At 40.7% G+C, this 20,010-nt stretch overlaps 1 protein-coding gene across 1 annotated transcript; it reads left to right on the forward strand.

Moving 5' to 3' along the window:
• Positions 1–581: 581 nt before the first annotated feature.
• mtmr6 (myotubularin related protein 6) lies at positions 582–17,241 on the forward strand. The gene is made up of 15 exons (XM_047350537.1): positions 582–803; positions 3,050–3,181; positions 5,034–5,196; positions 6,167–6,324; positions 6,977–7,105; positions 8,455–8,589; positions 8,764–8,896; positions 8,982–9,091; positions 9,180–9,305; positions 9,385–9,434; positions 9,692–9,785; positions 9,878–9,984; positions 12,374–12,508; positions 12,623–12,749; positions 16,578–17,241. The coding sequence occupies exons 1-15, from the start codon at positions 780–782 to the stop codon at positions 16,926–16,928; spliced, it is 1,974 nt and encodes a 657-aa protein (XP_047206493.1). The 5' UTR covers positions 582–779; the 3' UTR covers positions 16,929–17,241.
• Positions 17,242–20,010: the final 2,769 nt, after the last annotated feature.

Genomic DNA, 20,010 nt, shown 5'->3' on the forward strand with positions numbered 1-20,010 from the left:
ACCAACTGGCTTTTGTTCTTTCCTTACTGTTTAGTGTAAAATAGTAATTTAGCAGGACACCATTTTAAGTAATGATTTTTGTATGAAAAACCCAGCAAGGATGATAATAGTGTTCACTTCTATATCAACATTTTTAACTTTCCAGAAGCAACCAAACAACACATAATTTGTAACTAAACTCAGGCACAGAAGGGGTTTTACAGATATTGTGTCATTAATACATTTAAAGTCTATAGCTCTAAATCATCTTGATGATGATTTTTAACAAAGAGGTGGCCTGAGGGGTGCCACTCATGGCATACTAACAACATCACAAAATGTCATTGAACCTTTTATATATTTGGGTATTTATGATCAAAAACAATAAAAATAAATGTTGTAGGTCATTGTAGCTTTTCCTCCTATTCACAGGGATGGCTATTCAAATTTAAGAATACTTTACTGATCCCAAAAAATTGACAATTATTATAGAGAAATAAAAAATGGTATTACGTTAAGCCCCGCCCAGCACCCGGAATTTCCCCGGATGTTTCGTTCTCTGCTCAAATTCTCGGTGCCCTTATTTTGAAATTCTTGCATCCTACGTCTTGACGTAACAGTAGGGGACTTCACGCGTTTGGATGAGCGAAATAATTGACAATAAACTCATATCGGGTACCACCGAAAAAGTAAAGGCGATAATTCCCCCGTTGAAGCCATCAATAATCAATGATAGACTTATCTCCAGAGGGCGCCGTTTGAACCCTTGCAGTCGCTGACAGCCGTCTGTGCTCGAAGAAATGGAACATATCCGAACGCCTAAGGTAGCTAACCTTCCTTGCTATTTGTAGTTGGACGTCGGGATACAGTCTGGAGTCGGGCCCTGTCTTTTTGGTTTGTTTGCAGAGCTGGAATGTCGCTACATTTAGCATGTTTTGATGATGAATGCGTTTGGATTGAGCTACTAGTAGCAGGTGTCGCTCAGCAGCTCCAGATGGAGACGTGACGAGCATCAATTAGCTGTTTGATTCTTTTTATCTTTCTGTATAATAGACAGCTAGACTCCCGCTCTGGAATATTACGAGTTACCCGCTTTATTGTTGATTTAGCTAATGCTCCTCTGTGAAGTCACTCTGTGGCTGTACTGAGATATAAACCAGAAAGAAAAATGAAGTTGCACTGAGACACAGACTGAGGGGCCTTTTTTGACAAGCAGCTGACCCAAGGTCAGAGCTGCTGTAGATCTTCAGCGTTTCTAGATGTTCAACTTAAAAGGTTTATATATGCTCACCTATTAAACGTTTTGGCATATGTATATCTTTTTTTTTTCTTGCTAATAAATAGCTTATAGAAGCTCCATCTCAAAAGCCCGGACATAAACAGGTAATGCAGAATGAGTTTAGCTTTGACAGGCAGGTGCAGCTGAAAAGATGTTGATAATAAAGCAGGTGATGTATGTGGGATTTCAGCTTTTTAGCCAGACACAAATCCCAGTAACTCACCTTTCTAGTAACACAGATTGCTTTGAAAAAGCAAAACAGTGCAACCTGTAGAAATGATCTGATAGTACGTACTTCCGAATGGAAAAAAGGCAGCTTTAACCTGAGATGCACCATCATGCTTTCACTGGCTTGTGCCAATTTCCAATCATCTTTGAGCCCAATTTATTTATTTTTTATTCTGACCACCATAACGCATAAAAGAGAGGGGGAAAATGTGCTTACTGTTCTCTGATAAAGATAGTTGCTTTGAATGCTACAGGAAATGAAGGAGTTACAAGATTGATCATTTCATGGATCAGAACATGTCCCCAACTTTTAGCACATATTTTTGTTAATAATGAAGTTACCTAATTACTGCCATTTTTAGTTAAACGTTTTATTTGAAAAAGTGCATCAAAGTGCATGCTGGTGGTTGGTACATTTCTAGAATGAAAATGGAGGAATTGCTTAGTTTTGATTCACCTAATCAATAATAAATAAATTAAACTGGCCCATCTCCGATCAGGGACCAATTCAGGTGAAAACTGGTCAGTCGTGTATGCTTTAGCATGCAAGCTAAGGAACAACTGATTAGTTTAGCTTTGAAGGGTGTGGATTTATAGATGATTCACCATAGAAGTCATCGTTGGACAGTTTTTTTCCTCTAAACTTGAAGCCAGTTAAGGACAGAAGACGTTGCAAAAAAAAAGGACATTTAGAGCGTGTGATTATCTGCAGACAAGGAGTGTCCTAACTGTGACCAGTTCTCCCAGTTGTTTGTTGATGCAAAGGAGCTGATTGCCTCTGTTCTGTAATGACACTGTTGAGAAACGTTTGTGTTAAGTCAACATCAAACGTTCTCCATTAAAGTCTCCTCAAAGGATTGTATTCATGAATGATCAGTTTACAAAAAAACATAGTGTAAGCAGTCAAAGACATTTTCTTTCCGTTTCCCCCTTTTTTCTTTTTCTGACTTCCTGTTATGTGCTGAGATGTATGACAAAATTCTGACCCTGACGTTGCTGGGAGACAGACGGACTGAGTTACGGCATCGTATCAGGGAACAACAGCAAGAAGGAAGAGGATGTCTGAGTCAGCACTAATGTGGTGTGTCATAGGTGTGGACATGTAGCAGCAATGGCATGAAATCAAGAATCGCATTCAGTGACGGGGCAGAAATATTAGCACCCCTTCCCATTTAACATGCACACACCTTATTTTACCAGAGCCAGATAATGTTGTATCCTCTTGAAATAAAGTTAATATAAGACATTTTAACACATCATGCAGCTTCCTAAAATAAAACTGATCGATAAATGGTAACCGTGTTCTCCTGTGTGTTTAATCACTGTTGACTCCTTTTATAAAAGATCTGGCAGTCAAAAGCAAATGCCAGATGATCACTGTTATGTAACGGGTCTGCTAGAAATGGTGCCAAGTGCTACCTACATCATTTATTTTGTTTGTTTTCTTAGGTGTAATTCCTATCGTTCATCTTTTTGTCTTAACGGGGTTGATGTCCAGCCAAAGAAGCAAACTGTACTGCTGATGGCTCATCAGTTAGTTTCTTACTAGATGTGTCTTTGCAGGTGGAGCAGGTGCGGCTGGTGGATCGCTTCAGCAACAAATCCACGAATGGCACACTGTATCTCACAGCCACGCACCTCATCTTTGTGGAAGGCAGCTCTAACAGCTCGGCCTCAGCTGGACAGGAGATCTGGGTGAGTAGATTGAGTGGTAATGCGTCTGCTGGTCTTTGTTGCTCAGAAACAAAATCCTACTCATTTTCTCACGTCATTTACATCCTATTGGTTCCTCGCTCTGTGGCGGCGGTGTTTCTAGCACGTGAAACAGAAGTGGCTCAGAGCTTTGGGCTCTTACACACAACATGCCAGCTTCATTGAGTTGGCTTGGTGGCAGCAGCATCGCTGGTTGGAGTATGTGCCATTTCACAGTTGCACAAATGAGAAAAGCATCAGCAGTGGCTCAGCTTTAATCCTGTGTTGTTCCTCTGCACCTCTACATGTGATGCACGGTAAATTCACGGCTTGAGAAGTGGCCTCGGAAAAGAGCCACAGACTTTTTTTTTTTTTATGCTGTGGTTTTAGTTTAACAGCATTTAAAAAATCGTAATAATAATGCAGTCACTCATCAGATAATAAGGAGGCCTATTTCTTAATATAAACCTGCATTTAGTCTCATTACTTCACAATATATAATTAATGCTCTCTCCAGATGGAAGGCCTGATGTGGCGTAATATTGCCAGGTAGGATACCTGCATCGTAGCTTTGTAATTGCAACTCTTAAAGCTGAGCCAAATTACATATTAAAGTATAGAACAATCACGTTCTCAACAAATGATTGCAATTCAAGACTATAAATGGCTGTTTTACTGAGACTGGAGCTTCAGTGTCTTACATTGCAAAGCAAGTCTGCAGCCTGAGGAAGTGCTGCTTGTGTTTCAGCTGTAGAGCTGTTAGGAAAGGGTGAAAAGGTAGGCAAAGCTTTGTGTGGTTAGAGGAAGAGGGGTAGAGTTTCATAATAACACACAATGAACAGTAGCAGGTTTTCCATTGAGGTCTTTTCTTTATGCTCGTGAAGTCGTACGTGTTTTCAGCCAGGATCTGAAAGAGGATCGCAGCGGCAGAGCTGTGTGATCTGGGTTCTGTGGTAGCAGGACTCAGACATGATTTTCTTGTAATCTGCTGTTTTTGTGTTGCAGCGGCAGCACATAAGCAGTGTGAGGGCATAAGAGAGCACGATGGAAATGTAACACTTTAGGAAGGAAGTCATCAGAGCTTTACTGAGCCCTGAACAGTTATGTAAAACAGGATATGTTTTAAGAGTTGTGTCCATTCTAATTGCATTTTAATGCATTACGTACTTAATTTGCTGATTTTCAATCATTAACAGTTTCACAAATACCACCAGTTGTACTTTTTGTTTTGCTCTTGGCTTTCACTTGGTCAGATGAGGTTATAAAATCTGGGCCCTGTTCTGCGTTGTAGGAAGGTTTTTGCGGTTTAAAATGCTCTGCGCAGCAAAACACGAGCCCTTTTCCTGCTCATTGTGGTGAGAATAGGAAACATGTTTTTTAACAGTTAAACATATCTGTGTCCTTCCATGTCTGCAGCTTCCTGTGTGTGTGTTTGGATGTGAAATATGCATATTACTGTATATGTGAGAATCAATCTGTTGGGACCAGAGATTTTATCAGAGCTGAAAAGGAGGCTCATAAAATATTAAACACCATGTGAGTGAATGCCTCAACAGCTGGTGCCATTAGCATGTTTACTGGGTAAGTGTGTGTGTGTGTGTTTCTGTTTATCTCAGTGTCCTCTATCTATCATTACCCAATGCTGATGAGTCTAGATTTTAATTCTTTCAAATGGCAGTGGGACACAGCACTGAGGAGTATGATCTACTGAATAAAGTCTAATGAGTTCATGAGTTCATAGAAGCATGTTTGTGTAGAGCACAGATGTTCTTGAGGACATACCTAACATGTTCCACCAGTGGGATCCTTTGGGTTTTCGAGGCACCTGCTGAAAATAACCTCTTTTTCTTTACAGATTTTGCACCACCATATAGCCTCAGTGGAGAAGCAGAGCCTGACCACCACAGGCTGCCCACTCGTCATCCAGTGTCGGAACTTCAGGGTGGTTCATTTTGTGGTACAGAGGGAAAGAGACTGCCATGATGTCTACAGCTCCCTGCTGCGTCTTCTGCGGCCAGGTGATTTCCGCCGCCCCGTCTCCTGGTTTTTAGTGGCTGTCAAGGTCTCACCGATTTTCTTCCTGATGCATGTACACACAGTGCTGTGAAAAAGTATTTGAATATCAAAGATAACCTGAGTACATTCAAAAAAGATGTTTCAGAATAACGATTTTATTTATTCAGGGGGAAAGGCTATCCAAGCCTGCCTGGCCCTGTGTGAAAATATAATTGCTCCAGTTGTTAAATCCAGAATTAAGTCTGAACACATGATTTAGTTCGATTTCAATAGCTAAACCCAGGTCCAACCTTGGTCCGGGGCTGCTCTGCTGTTTCCGTAACTGCAGAGCTTGTCACGGCAAATGGAACCATAAATTCTGCTCTCCGCCAGAGAATCCTGAAGGAAAATGTCCTGCCATCAGTTTAAGCCTAACCCCATTTGGGTTATGCAACAGGACAATGATCCAAATCACACCAGGAAGTCCACCTCGGAATGGTAAACAAAACACAAAATTACATTATGTGTGGCCTAGACAAATTCTGGACTTAAATCCAATTAAGATGCTGTGACATGACCTTAAAAAGGCTGTTCATGGTTGAAAATCCTCCAATTTGGCTGACTTAAAAAATTCTGCAAAGAGGAGTTGGCCAAGATTCCTCCACAATAATTGAAAAGACTCTTTGCCTGTTATAGAAAATGAAGTTGTTGCTGCCTAGGGTGTCGCAAGCAGTTATTTGGTTCAGGTGGCAATTACTTTTCCACATAGGGCCAGGTTGGTTTGGAAAGCTTAATAAATGAAATCATCATAAGAAATACGCTGTTTGGTTTTGCTTATGTTCTCTTTGTCTTTGCTGGTTCTTGTTGTGGAAATGATGGGAGTGACAAAATAACCTCAGTAAACTTCCTGGAAAAGGTTTCTGCAGTGGAAGTACACAGTCACATTGCACACTGAGTGGAATTGGAGACATTTCTCTGTGCTTCTCTTCTCAGTATACTACGAGGAACTCTACGCGTTCTCCTACAACCCCAAGCAAAATGATCAGCAGAGAGAGGAAGGCTGGCAGCTCATAGACCTGGGGGCGGAGTTTGAGAGAATGGGAGTCCCCAATGACCAATGGCAGCACACTGACGTCAACAGAGACTACAAGGTAGACCATTAACAAAAGTCGTAAAAGTCATTTATTATCTCTCCCAGAAGTTGCGAAGATAACTTGACACATTTACCCATTTTATTGCGTCTTATATTTAATGTCTCACTGTGTACCTTCTTCCTTGTTAAAATGATTATCTTTGGAAAATCAAGCTAAGGACTTGATGATACAACCCTTTAAGCCTAAAAGACACAGCTGATAAACATGCTGTGTGATTGTGTTTGGTGTGGTATTTGTTAATGTGCAGAGCTCATTAATGTGTAGGAATGCCGTAAATGAAAAGTTAAAAATGAAATCAACTCTCTGTGCTATATAAAGTCCACCTTGTTTCCGAGTTTGTGCTAAATTTGAAATGCGGCCTTCAGAAATTGTAACATGGCAGCAAAACCTTCAGACAATTACTGCTCATTTGAAAGCTCTTACTCTGGTATTCCACTAGAGGGCGTCGAACCTTACTTTTAGTGTTGCTTCTGAGCTCCAGCAGTAATGTGTAAAACGCACCTTCTTTCTAGGATGCGGAACAGAATATCATTCATCCTACATGTTTTCTCCTGTTGCTCCTATTTAAACAAAACAAGTTGTTTAACCATAAGAATGGGAATTTTGTTTGTTTTGTTGACATATGCACATTTTGCTCTTGGCTTTCTAGGTGTGTGAGACATATCCACGCGACCTGTACGTTCCCATTACAGCCAGTAAGCCTATAATTGTTGGCAGCTCCAAGTTCCGAAGCAAAGGACGCTTTCCTGTGCTCACATACTTTTACCAAGAGAAAAAGGTACTTTCTGTTTGAGTATAAATATGTTTTTTATGTTTCATTGTTATAAAGTCTGTTATGGAAAGACTTTATGACACTGAATAAGCATTCTGGATGTTTCAGAATGCTTATTCAGTGTAAAAATATAAGTCTCATTTAAAATTAAACATAAACCAAAATAGAAGAGCTGATTTGGCAAAGACAAAGGTCATGGTAGCAACATGAGTTGAGATTCACCCATCAGACTTTTACTGGCCTGAGTTCTGATATATTTATTCTAAGGCCTATAACACATAAAACAGGTTCTGCAGGTTCTTTGATAGACGTAGTAGCCAGGGATCCATTAGGAAATGAAGAATATTCCCATTTATGCATCAAAACATGTTTCTTACCTTTTTCTCACTTTTATTCAACTCAAAAAGCACACTAAAGCCAATCGAAGTGCACCTTTTTGCACAGTATTTCCTCTTTGTTCCTAAAGTCACCAGGAACAATAACCTTTTATCAGACAGACAAATTGTGTATGTCATTCCTTAAACAATACCGGCTTTGGAGGAAGTGTCTTTAAAGTATTCACACCCTCCTCCTAGCATGAGGTACAGAGACATGTTAAATTGGATTGCCTGCCATGTATGGTTCATTTTAAAAATATGATTAAGGGCTGTTTGAAAACAGAAAGTACATGTGACAGTTGTGCTTTGGTATCAATTGCCAGTTGTTAAACCGGCGCGTTTCATGTTGTCTCTTTTAACTTGCATTTTTTTATGCATAACCATCATGTTTCTGTCTTGATAAAGAGATTTTGAATCTCAGAGGCAATATCCTGGATGAAAAAAATATTCCTGTCTAGCCGATTGATTGGTGCAGCCCTAATCAACGTGCAAGCCACATTTCATGCGAATCCAATCAGAATTTAGTTGGACTTGGATGTTTTTTTTTTTTTTTAATGAAAGTGCATTGATGAAATTGTCTTTTTTTTTAATGCATGTCTTGTGCATTGATTAATAAAAATCCTCCTTTTAGATTAGATCAATGTTACAGAATTATGTGTGGTCACCTTTTATGACCTCTAAGTGGAAATCTAGACAGAGCCTTTCTGAGTGTATAGCAAGAAGCCTTTTCTGTCCGTTATGCTTGACCTTTTATCACATAAGCTTTGCAGTAATGTTTTTTTTAATGGTTCAATGATGGTTTTATCTGTTCTGGAGCTTGTTAAATGAACTTAAATTAGACTTTAGATAAGTGTTTTTAAATGTTAAACCGTGACTGTAAATAACAGGTAGTTTATAGAGAATGTAGTTGAAATTTTGTCAGTATTTGGTCGGGTCTGTAGTTTTTTTTGCCCCTCTGATGTGTGAACTGTGTGGCAGGCGGCAGTGTGTCGCTGCAGTCAGCCTCTCTCTGGGTTCAGCGCGCGATGCCTCGAAGATGAGAGCATGCTGCAGGCTATCAGTAAGGCCAACCACAACAGCCGCTTTGTTTACGTCATGGACACAAGGCCGAAGGTAAGGTGACGAGAGCCACATGGGGATCTTTTTCTGGCTAAATCACAACGCTAAAGTTACAGTTATCTCAACATTTTAGTTGTTTTTTCATGCAGAAATGGTTTATGTGAGTTATGTGAGACTGGATTAACAGCAGAGAATTTAGAGTGATGTACGTTTTGTGTTTTCTTGCAGCTAAATGCGCTGGCCAACCGCGCTGCAGGCAAAGGCTATGAGAACGAGGATAACTACTCCAACATCCGTTTTCAGTTTGTTGGGATTGAAAATATCCACGTAATGAGGGCAAGCCTGCAGAAATTACTGGAAGGTTGGAGAGCTGTTGTCACACACATCAAGACACTTCATTGTTTTAATATTCTCACCAACTCTCTCTCTCTCTCTCTCTCTCTCAGTTATTGGGGCTCGGTCTCTTACCATGAGCGACTACCTAGTAGGACTAGAAAGCAGCGGCTGGCTGCGACATATCAAGGCTATAGTAGATGCAGCTGTGTTTCTTACAAAGGTAACTATTAGTCTTTTCATGAATGTTGCCCTGTTTCTACCAGGCCATCGTATTAAACGTAACCTCTGCCCACACCCCTGCTCCCCAGGCAGTGACAGTGGAAGGGGCCAGTGTGTTGGTTCATTGCTCAGACGGATGGGACAGAACCGCCCAAGTTTGTGCCCTGGGGTCACTGCTCATGGACCCCTACTATCGCACCATCAAGGGCTTAATGGTATGGTATTAGTAGCAGTATAAATCTCTTCTATATGAGTGAGCTGCAAACTTACATTTTATACTCATTTGTCTTTCAGGTACTGATAGAGAAAGACTGGATCTCATTTGGTCATAAGTTTGCAGACAGGTGAAGGTTAACTTAATTTAAGCCAAATTATGTTATCAGTTTTTAACTTTCAAAACAAACTCACAGTACTTCCTTATTCCATTAAATATACATATGAGTTTTTACATGAGTATATTTCCAGACTCCTCTAGATAATCTCAGGCTTAAATGGCAAAAACTGGCCAAACGTTCACCAGAGATGAAATGAATGTTAATTTTATAGTTGCCCATGGTTAGATGATTCATATTTGACTATATGTTTGATTATGTCTTTCCAGGTGTGACCAGTTGGATGGGGATCCAAAGGAAGTTTCTCCTATCTTCACTCAGTTTCTTGAGTGTGTTTGGCAGCTGACCGAGCAGTTCCCTCATGTATGCGTCAAATGTGTTGACAGCATAACAGATTTTGCATCATGCATCCTAACTTTGAATGTGTTTTCATCAAATAATCATGCTGTCTTTAGGCTTTTGAATACAGTGAGTGGTTCCTGCTGCAGATCCACGAACACGTGCACTCTTGTCAGTATGGAAACTTCCTGGGGAACAATCAGAGGCAGAGAGAGCAGTTGCAGTAAGTGTTACACATGCTCTGGAGGTTTTTGTGGAAGAGAACAGCTCTGCTCACATTTGTTGGCAATTATTATACCATTTTGAGATGTCTACACATTTTTTGTTCATAACCCCACCCCTAAAAGATGCAGAAATAGTTTTTCTGCTTTGAACAGACTGATAGTAGTAAACAAACTTATGCAACCATAGTTTCCACATGGTTTCTCATGTGAAATATTAGGAGATCCGCCTCTGAAATTAACCTAGAGATAAGGACTAATTTTTCAAGGCAGATCATGAATGCAAATTAGTTGCAAAAGTTTCACAAACAGACTGTATTTCTACATTTTCCTCTCTACTACTTTGTTTCAACTCAATACATGTATTAAAATAACCTAAACAGCCAGCTACCAGTGATGCAGCTGAGGTTTCATTCATACTGGAGATAAAACTGCATATGAAATCAGAGGGTCCAAGTTATTCACCACATGGAGATAACATTCTTTGCAACTGTAATAATGAGGTCCCTTTGAGGTGTGCCGTTTTTTTTTAAAGGCTTGATTATTGTCAGTGTATGATTTATTTATTGTACATCAAAATAGTTTTTGAAGTAACTGGACTGAAATAGATTTTTGAAAACTTAATCAGAAATGCATTAAGATGGGATTTTCATATTTAAACCTACATAAGTTGCCCCACAGTCATTGTAGGAAACTAACATACAGGTCCTTCTCAAAATATTAGCGTATTGTGATAAAGTTCATTATTTTTCATAATGTAATGATGAAAATTTAACATTCATATATTTTAGATTCATTGCACACTAACTGAAATATTTCAGGTCTTTTATTGTCTTAATACGGATGATTTTGGCATACAGCTCATGAAAACCCAAAATTCCTATCTCAGAAAATTAGCATATTTCATCCGACCAATAAAAGAAAAGTGTTTTTAATACAAAAAACGTCAACCTTCAAATAATCATGTACAGTTATGCACTCAATACTTGGTCGGGAATCCTTTGGCAGAAATGACTGCTTCAATGCGGCGTGGCATGGAGGCAATCAGCCTGTGGCACTGCTGAGGTCTTATGGAGGCCCAGGATGCTTCGATAGCGGCCTTTAGCTCATCCAGAGTGTTGGGTCTTGAGTCTCTCAACGTTTTCTTCACAATATCCCACAGATTCTCTATGGGGTTCAGGTCAGGAGAGTTGGCAGGCCAATTGAGCACAGTAATACCATGGTCAGTAAACCATTTACCAGTGGTTTTGGCACTGTGAGCAGGTGCCAGGTCGTGCTGAAAAATGAAATCTTCATCTCCATAAAGCTTTTCAGCAGATGGAAGCATGAAGTGCTCCAAAATCTCCTGATAGCTAGCTGCATTGACCCTGCCCTTGATAAAACACAGTGGACCAACACCAGCAGCTGACACGGCACCCCAGACCATCACTGACTGTGGGTACTTGACACTGGACTTCTGGCATTTTGGCATTTCCTTCTCCCCAGTCTTCCTCCAGATTCTGGCACCTTGATTTCCGAATGACATGCAGAATTGGCTTTCATCCGAAAAAAGTACTTTGGACCACTGAGCAACAGTCCAGTGCTGCTTCTCTGTAGCCCAGGTCAGGTGCTTCTGCCGCTGTTTCTGGTTCAAAAGTGGCTTGACCTGGGGAATGCGGCACCTGTAGCCCATTTCCTGCACACGCCTGTGCACGGTGGCTCTGGATGTTTCTACTCCAGACTCAGTCCACTGCTTCCGCAGGTCCCCCAAGGTCTGGAATCGGCCCTTCTCCACAATCTTCCTCAGGGTCCGGTCACCTCTTCTCGTTGTGCAGGGTTTTCTGCCACACTTTTTCCTTCCCACAAACTTCCCACTGAGGTGCCTTGATACAGCACTCTGGGAACAGCCTATTCGTACAGAAATTTCTTTCTGTGTCTTACCCTCTTGCTTGAGGGTGTCAATAGTGGCCTTCTGGACAGCAGTCAGGTCGGCAGTCTTACCCATGATTGGGGTTTTGAGTGATGAACCAGGCTGGGAGTTTTAAAGGCCTCAGGAATCTTTTGCAGGTGTTTAGAGTTAACTCGTTGATTCAGATGATTAGGTTCATAGCTCGTTTAGAGACCCTTTTAATGATATGCTAATTTTGTGAGATAGGAATTTTGGGTTTTCATGAGCTGTATGCCAAAATCATCTGTATTAAGACAATAAAAGACCTGAAATATTTCAGTTAGTGTGCAATGAATCTAAAATATATGAATGTTAAATTTTCATCATGACATTATGGAAAATAATGAACTTTATCACAATATGCTAATATTTTGAGAAGGACCTGTAGCTATTTAAGCCCACCTCCCCTCCTGAAGTGTTTAATTCATGTTGTGTTTGTTGTTAATTGTCACTTTGTGTTTTAGGCTTGGAGAGCGAACTCACTCCCTCTGGGAGTTTCTGATGAGTGAAAAGCAGAACTACTTGAATCCGTTCTACAAGCCTTCATACTCCGAAGCACATCCTGTGCTGGAGCCCTCCACCTTGCCGTACCATTTCAAGTCAGTACAGGACACCCAACTCGTCTGCTGTTGCATATTACCAGCCCCTTTATAGGGTTGCAAACTTTATTTATATATGTTTCCTCCACATTATTGAAATGCTGTGCTCCCCAGGTTCTGGAGAAACATGTACCACCAGTTTGATCGGTCCATGCATCCACGGCAGTCGATCCTCAAAACCATTCTGACTCTGAAGGAGAACAGCCGCAAAGCGGAGAGCGAACTGCAAGCACTGGAGACTGTGAGTTAAATTGTCTTTATGTACATTAGCCCACATTCAGAGAGATGTTACAAACAACATCAACCACCAATATTTAGTTGTTTTTTTTTTTTTTTAAATCTATTTGTAACCTGAGGGCTGCACGGTGGTTGGTAGCACTGTTGCCTTGCAGCAAGGAGGTCCTGGGTTCGATTCCTGTCCGGGGGTCTTTCTGCATGGAGTTTGCATGTTCTCCCCGTGCATGCGTGGGTTCTCACCGGGTACTCCGGCTTCCTCCCACAGTCCAAAGACATGCCTGTTAGGTTAATTGGTCACTCTAAATTGCCCTTAGGTGTATGAATGAGTGTATGCATGGTTGTTTGTGTGTTGCCCTGCGATGGACTGGTGACCTGTCCAGGTTCTACCCCGCCTCTTGCCCATAGACTGCTGGAGATAGGCACCAGCTTCTCCGTGACCCACTATGGAATAAGTGGTAGAAAATGACTGACTGACTATTTGTAACCTTATTTTCTTACATATTCAGTTTGATTTCTGAGGAGGATCCGCGGACTCTATAGTTGATAACTTTCTCCCCCAACATCAAGAAACTTTCTTTTAAATGATCCATTCTTTCCTCTGTTAAAATGTCACAATGTGCCAGTTAACTTGTTAAACCTCATTTGGATTGAGTTTGGAGATTGATTCCAACTTGCATGACTTTAGATGACCATTCGAAAACTTTTAAGGGCTACTTTCTGTTGTGAAAATACAGTTACTGCATGACGAGCTTTCCTTTTTTGTCAGTACATCGGTGGAGAAACACCAAAGGTGTTTTTGCCTCTTTAATTTGCATAAGTTTGCAACTCAAATGACCCCATAACCCGGAGCCTTAATATGCAGTCTGAACTTTAGCAGCTCTAATCTCCTAAAGTACCCTACTTCACAAATAGGTGTGCTACTCTGTTTTTATTTTCTACAAAATAATGCACAAATTCATCAGCAGTTTTAACAAAATCACCTGTGGTTTGTCCTCCTGCTTTCAACACTTTGTATATCCACTTTTTGCCAACTTGACACCTTTTCTATGTCTTTCCCTATGATGTTTCACAAGGGTGGCACATACAGTGCCTTGCGAAAGTACTCGGCCCCCTTGAACTGGTCAACCTCTTGCCACATTTCAGGCTTCAAACATAAAGATATAAAATTCAAATTTTTTGTGAAGAATCAACAACAAGTGGGACACAATCGTGATCTGGAATGAAATTTATTGGATGTGTCAAACTTTTTTAACAAATAAAAAACTGAAAAGTGGGGCGTGCAATATTATCTGGCCCCCTTGCGTTAATACTTTGTAGCGCCACCTTTTGCTGCAATTACAGCTGCAAGTCGCTTGGGGTTTGTCTCTATCAGTTTTGCACATCCAGAGACTGAAATTCTTGCCCATTCTTCCTTGCAAAGCAGCTGGAGCTCAGTGAGGTTGGATGGAGAGCGTTCGTGAACAGCAGTCTTCAGCTCTTTCCACAGATTCTCGATTGGATTCAGGTCTGGACTTTGACTTGGCCATTCCAATATCTGGATACGTTTATTTGTGAACCATTCCATTGTAGATTTGGCTTTATGTTTTGGATCATTGTCTTGTTGGAAGATAAATCTCCGTCCCAGTCTCAGGTCTCTTCCAGAATGGTCCTGTATTTGGCCCCATCCATCTTCCCATCAATTTTGACCATCTTCCCTGTCCCTTCTGATGAAAAGCAGGCCCAAACCATGATGCTGCCACCACCATGTTTGACAGTGGGGATGGTGTGTTCAGGGTGATGAGCTGTGTTGCTTTTACGCCAAACATATCGTTTTGCATTGTGGCCAAATAGTTCGATTTTGGTTTCATCTGACCAGAGCACCTTCTTCCACATGTTTGGTGTGTCTCCCAGGTGGCTTGTGGCAAACTTTAAACGAGACTTTTTATGGATATCTTTGAGAAATGGCTTTCTTCTTGCCACTCTTCCATAAAGGCCAGATTTGTGCAGTGTACGACTGATTGTTGTCCTATGGACAGACTCTCCCACCTCAGCTATAGATCTCTGCAGTTCATCCAGAGTGATCATGGGCCTCTTGGCTGCATCTCTGATCAGTCCTCTCCTTGTTCGAGATGAAAGTTTAGAGGGACGACCGGGTCTTGGTAGATTTGCAGTGGTCTGATACTCCTTCCATTTCAATATGATTGCTTGCACAGTGCTCCTTGAGATGTTTAAAGCTCAGGAAATCTTTTTGTATCCAAATCGGGCTTTAAACTTCTCCACAACAGTATCTTGGACCTGCCTGGTGTGTTCCTTGGTCTTCATGATGCTCTCTGCGCTTTGAACAGAACCCTGAGACTATCACAGAGCAGGTGCATTTATACGGAGACTTGATTACACACAGGTGGATTCTATTTATCATCATCAGTCATTTGGGACAACATTGGATCATTCAGAGATCCTCACTGAACTTCTGGACTGAGTTTGTAGCATTGAAAGTAAAGGGGCCGAATAATATTGTACGCCCCACTCTTCAGTTTTTTATTTGTTAAAAAAGTTTGACACATCCAATAAATTTCATTTCACGATTGTGTCCCACTTGTTGTTGATTCTTCATAAAAAATTTGAATTTTATATCTTTATGTTTGAAGCCTGAAATGTGGCAAGAGGTTGAAAAGTCCAAGGGGGCCGAGTACTTTCGCAAGACACTGTACCAAGAGAGGAGTCTTGGACTCATCATTTTAGCTCACTCTGTGGGTTTTCTGGAGGATTTAGGTCTGAGAACTGAGATGGCCATGATGAATCAAGCTGGGTTTTGTGTCTGGTGAACTTTTTCTAATTTGCTTAATGTTTTACATAATTATCCTATCCAGCAATTCTTTATTTAAAATTGATGATGCCATGTACTTGAACAAGGTTCTTCGGTCCTCTGGAAGGCCCAAAGCATCATAGACCCTCCACCATGCTTGACGGCAGGCATAAGTTTCTCTTCCGCATTCGATCTTTATTTCATGCCAAACCCACATGGAGTGTTTCTTGCTGAAAAGATCAATCTTTGGGCACATTCGCACTGCTGGTCAGGTCCAGGGATTAGATAAAACCATGCCGAGACCGGCAGTTGTATAGCCAGGGTACGGTTCCCTTGTCCGTTTCAGGGTCCAGGAGTGGTTTACACCGACGTGATCCACTACAGAAACTGGAGTCTAGTATGGTACAAAGCATTCAAAGTCCAAGTTGACAATTATGTTTGTGATAGTAGGACAGAGAAGGCTATTTTTCTGGCATGCCTGCCAAAAAAAACATTTGGCATGTGGGTATCGTTAAAAAGTTTTTATGGAAACTTGATGACCCCAAGGTGCCACTTATCACTTCATCTCTCAGTCAGTAGGCTTTGGAGATGTATTTGCCTTCCTTTCTATCCTCTGCACTGTTCAAATTGGCAGGACAAGTTCATATCCCCCCATCCAGCGCTGTTGCTAAAAAGAATAGGCCTCTGTGTCGCATCATTTTTCTACCCACGCAAAACAGGAGGTCATAAATAATTCATAAATCTCTTTGAAATTCTGATGAACCTAAAAAAGTATTGTATAGATAAAAACAAGGCTTTACTCACAGTCATATTGAAAGGGATGGTGATACATTGGCAGTTCCACACATTCTCAGCAGGCACACCTTTAAATCTGAATGTATAAACTTTAGCGTAGATCAAAAATAAACCCCATATACACATATGTATGTATTTAGAGTACTGTGGCTTTGATTCTTTCATTGATAAAATCGGACAAAATAGTTCAAATGTGTCTGGCATCTCTCTAGGGTGAATAAAATAGATTTTTGTCCCACTCTATTCATTCAGAGACTCCAAAAGCTTGGTGTGACCCCCATTGCAACCTCTGACCCCCCTGCACCTCCTCCAACCAGAGATCAGCGCACCAACCCATTGCCACCACGGCCTGACTCCCTCATTCTAGGTGCATCTGTCAAGCACAAAGAGGTGGAATGTCGCGAGGAGGAGGATGAGCAGGACCAAGTGGGAGTGGAGGCCACGGAGAGAACAGACACCGAGCGGACAGTAGAGGGCAGCAGTGGCTCTGAGAGCAGGAAGCAGAGCTACGGAGAACTGGAAGGGACATGCAACGGTGAACTTGCCAAAGTGGAGCCAGCTGTTGTCAGTCTGGAACTTGGCGTGGCACGAATGACCTGCTGAAGCCAAAGCAGGAGTGTTTCTGGACGGGGAGACTGTTGTGGATGAGTGAGGGGGTTTTACTGAGTGTGTGTGAGTGTATGTATGCATGAATGTGGACAGGAAGCTGTCACTGTGTTTGTTATTACGCTTACGCAATGGTCCTGAAAGGGCCGAGTGGCTGATGTTGTCTCTCTGTACAGGTTAAAGGTCAGTGGAAGGCTTTGGAAATATGTCATATACTGCACCTACCATTGAAAAGCTTGTTCTTTTTTTAAGAATGTTGTAAAGCCCCATATAAAAAAAAATCAGAAAATAAATTCATTCAAAACCTAAACTTCTTGTAATTTGTGCAGTTATGTATGTCGCATTTTTAAAGACATGGCCTAGATATTTTAAACAGCTGTTTATCCCGCTTAAAAACGCAGCAGATCAAAGTTTTTGGCTCCGGAAATATTTAATCTCATTTAAAGGCAGGAGGCCAACATAATCTGCTGTTGATCTTACTTTAATATAACATCGTAGAAGATGAAAGTCACGGCATATCAGGCACCATAAATATGGTTCCACCAGATAGCTACATTGCTTTTATTTGTTTTTCTATGATTGAAAACTTAAACTAAATGCTGTAACATCATTCAGAAAACCATTTGGGATTTTCCACTCAAAGATCTCTTAAGACAGTTGTTTTTATACTGATTTAATGTTTTCCTGGTCTGGTTAGGTATTTAGGAAGAAAATGTTTTCAGATTCATTATCCTTGTAGTCATCAATTAATTCGTTATTGTTGGGACCACAGCCATGGGCACGACATAAGAACTTTTCTGGAACTTTCAAAATAAATCGCATTAACCTACTTCTAGCACAGGCAGAAACGGGGGAAACAGCAGATTTCCCGTGACGTCACTGTTTGCATAAAAATCCCGCTTTTGCAACAAACTGACCTCTTCCATGCAGGTCCCCAGAGGAACTCGACAGAGGGACACAGCGCGCTAATGTCTCTTTGCAGGCAAACAGACATAACTCTTCAAACTGTATCCAAGAGTGTCATACGATCAGGCAATCATATGCACTAAGTTAAGTAGGAATGAATTGCTGTTTGTGTATCCAGTATTCATTAATGAACGGGGGAAATTAAGATACAAGCATGGCTTGACTTTTCTCTCTGAGGTCTACAGAAGCAAACTGTGTTCCAGAGAGTTCCCAGCAGAGACCCTGTCTACGATGCAGTTTGGCCGGCTGACAGAGCAAGCCGCCCCACCCCACAGCTACGGAGGTTAGCAGCAGCTAACCCTTTGTTCACTGTGGTGCTTCCTTCAACTTCGTCGCCCGGACAACTTTTCCTCAGCACGGTTCATGTAAGAAGTTGTGTTTTGGACAGAGAGAAGTAGTTTAGAGTGAAAACATCTAAACATTTTTCGTTTTATGACATTTGGTTTTGTTTGTATTGAAACTCAGCCATCTTAGTGCTAGCAGATTATCTGTTCAGCACATGTGCTCCGTTTATGTGTTCTGTTTTTTTTTAAGTTAAGACAAACAATATTTGAAGGGTGATTTTAAACACAGAAGATCGGCCATAACGCGCCGTCCACGTTTATGCATTTTAACTCTTTTATTAATGGTATTTTAAAGGTATGTGTTTGATTCTGATGATAAGCTATCAGCTTCTTTTATTAGCTTCAACTGCTAACAGCTAAGAACACGTGCTTGCCTGCTAAAGATCATTTACCCAAAAAGGTTGTTAGTTTTCAATCTAGTAAAATAATATTTCCCTAAATATTATTTTACTAAACTTGATAACTAAGTAACACAATTAAGCCCATTTCTCAAAGATTTGGTTTTATTTAAAATAATATTTCTTTAAATATTATTTTAATAAATAAAGGCAGCTAATTAAACACCATTGAGAATTGGTCATCCAGAAGGTTGGTTTTATTCAGCAAATCATTCTTTAAAATATTATTTTAATAAAATAATATTTTATCTGATCTTGCATTGTGAATTGTTGTCTAAAGGTATGCTGATTATTGTCTAAGTTAGTTCCAAGACTAACTTAACTTCACTTCCAGATCCTTCAAGATAATCCTTGGTTCTCAAACATAAATAACATTGCATGGTAATGTTGCATCACTCTTCCGGTCATGGTTTTCAACCATCTTTGATTAACTTGTTTATATTGTACATAGCCTATTAGTCTTCCCTATTCTTTAATTCTGCTTGGTAGTTTAGTTGGATTGTTTTAGCATAGTAAAGAGTTTGTTGATTGAAGTATGTTTGACTTGAGTTGACTTATTTTTGTTAATAAATTATTGTATTTTAAGAAAATGTGTGAATTCATTCCATGTGTGTGCAGAGTTTATGCTGTTCAATAATGTCAGAGCTCGTCTCACACCTTTCTATTTTGTCGTAATGCCACCGCCTTATTGGGCTGGTATTCACAGGACAACCCTTAACAGACTGAAATATTATTTAAGAAAATATTAAAGTATTAATATTAAATAATATACAGTAAATTCCAGATTATAAGCCGCTACTTTTTTCATACAGTCTGAGCACTGCGGCCTATACAAAGGTACGGCTAATGCATGTTTTTTTATCATGCCGCCAAAAACATTTTGCCTGGTAACAGTACACCAATCAAATTGATGAGTAGTTCAAAGAGGTCCAATGAACTTGTGCGATAAATCAAGAGCACTTTCTGCTTTTTTGATGGTTTCAGTGCACAGGAAGAAGATGAAGAAGGCAATCAGTGACTATTGACCTGGTAGGCTGTAGTGTATATCAAGCCAGGTCATCTGGCGGAGCACCCCATCACTCTCCTTCTTGGTCAAATAGCCCTTACACAGCCTGGAGGTGTGTTTTGGGTCATTGTCCTGTTGAAAAATAAATGCTGATCCAACTAAACGCAAACCGGATGGAATAGCATGCCGCTACAAGATGCTGTGGTAGCCATGCTGGTTCAGTATGCCTTCAATTTTGAATAAATCCCCAACAATGTCACCAGCAAAGCACCCCCACACCATCAAACCTCCATGCTTCATGGTGGGAACCAGGCATGTAGAGTCTATCCGTTCACCTCTTCTGTGCCGCACAAAGACACGGTGGT

Source organism: Girardinichthys multiradiatus, chromosome 21 (genome assembly GCF_021462225.1).
Source record: "Girardinichthys multiradiatus isolate DD_20200921_A chromosome 21, DD_fGirMul_XY1, whole genome shotgun sequence".
Lineage (NCBI taxonomy): Eukaryota > Metazoa > Chordata > Actinopteri > Cyprinodontiformes > Goodeidae > Girardinichthys > Girardinichthys multiradiatus.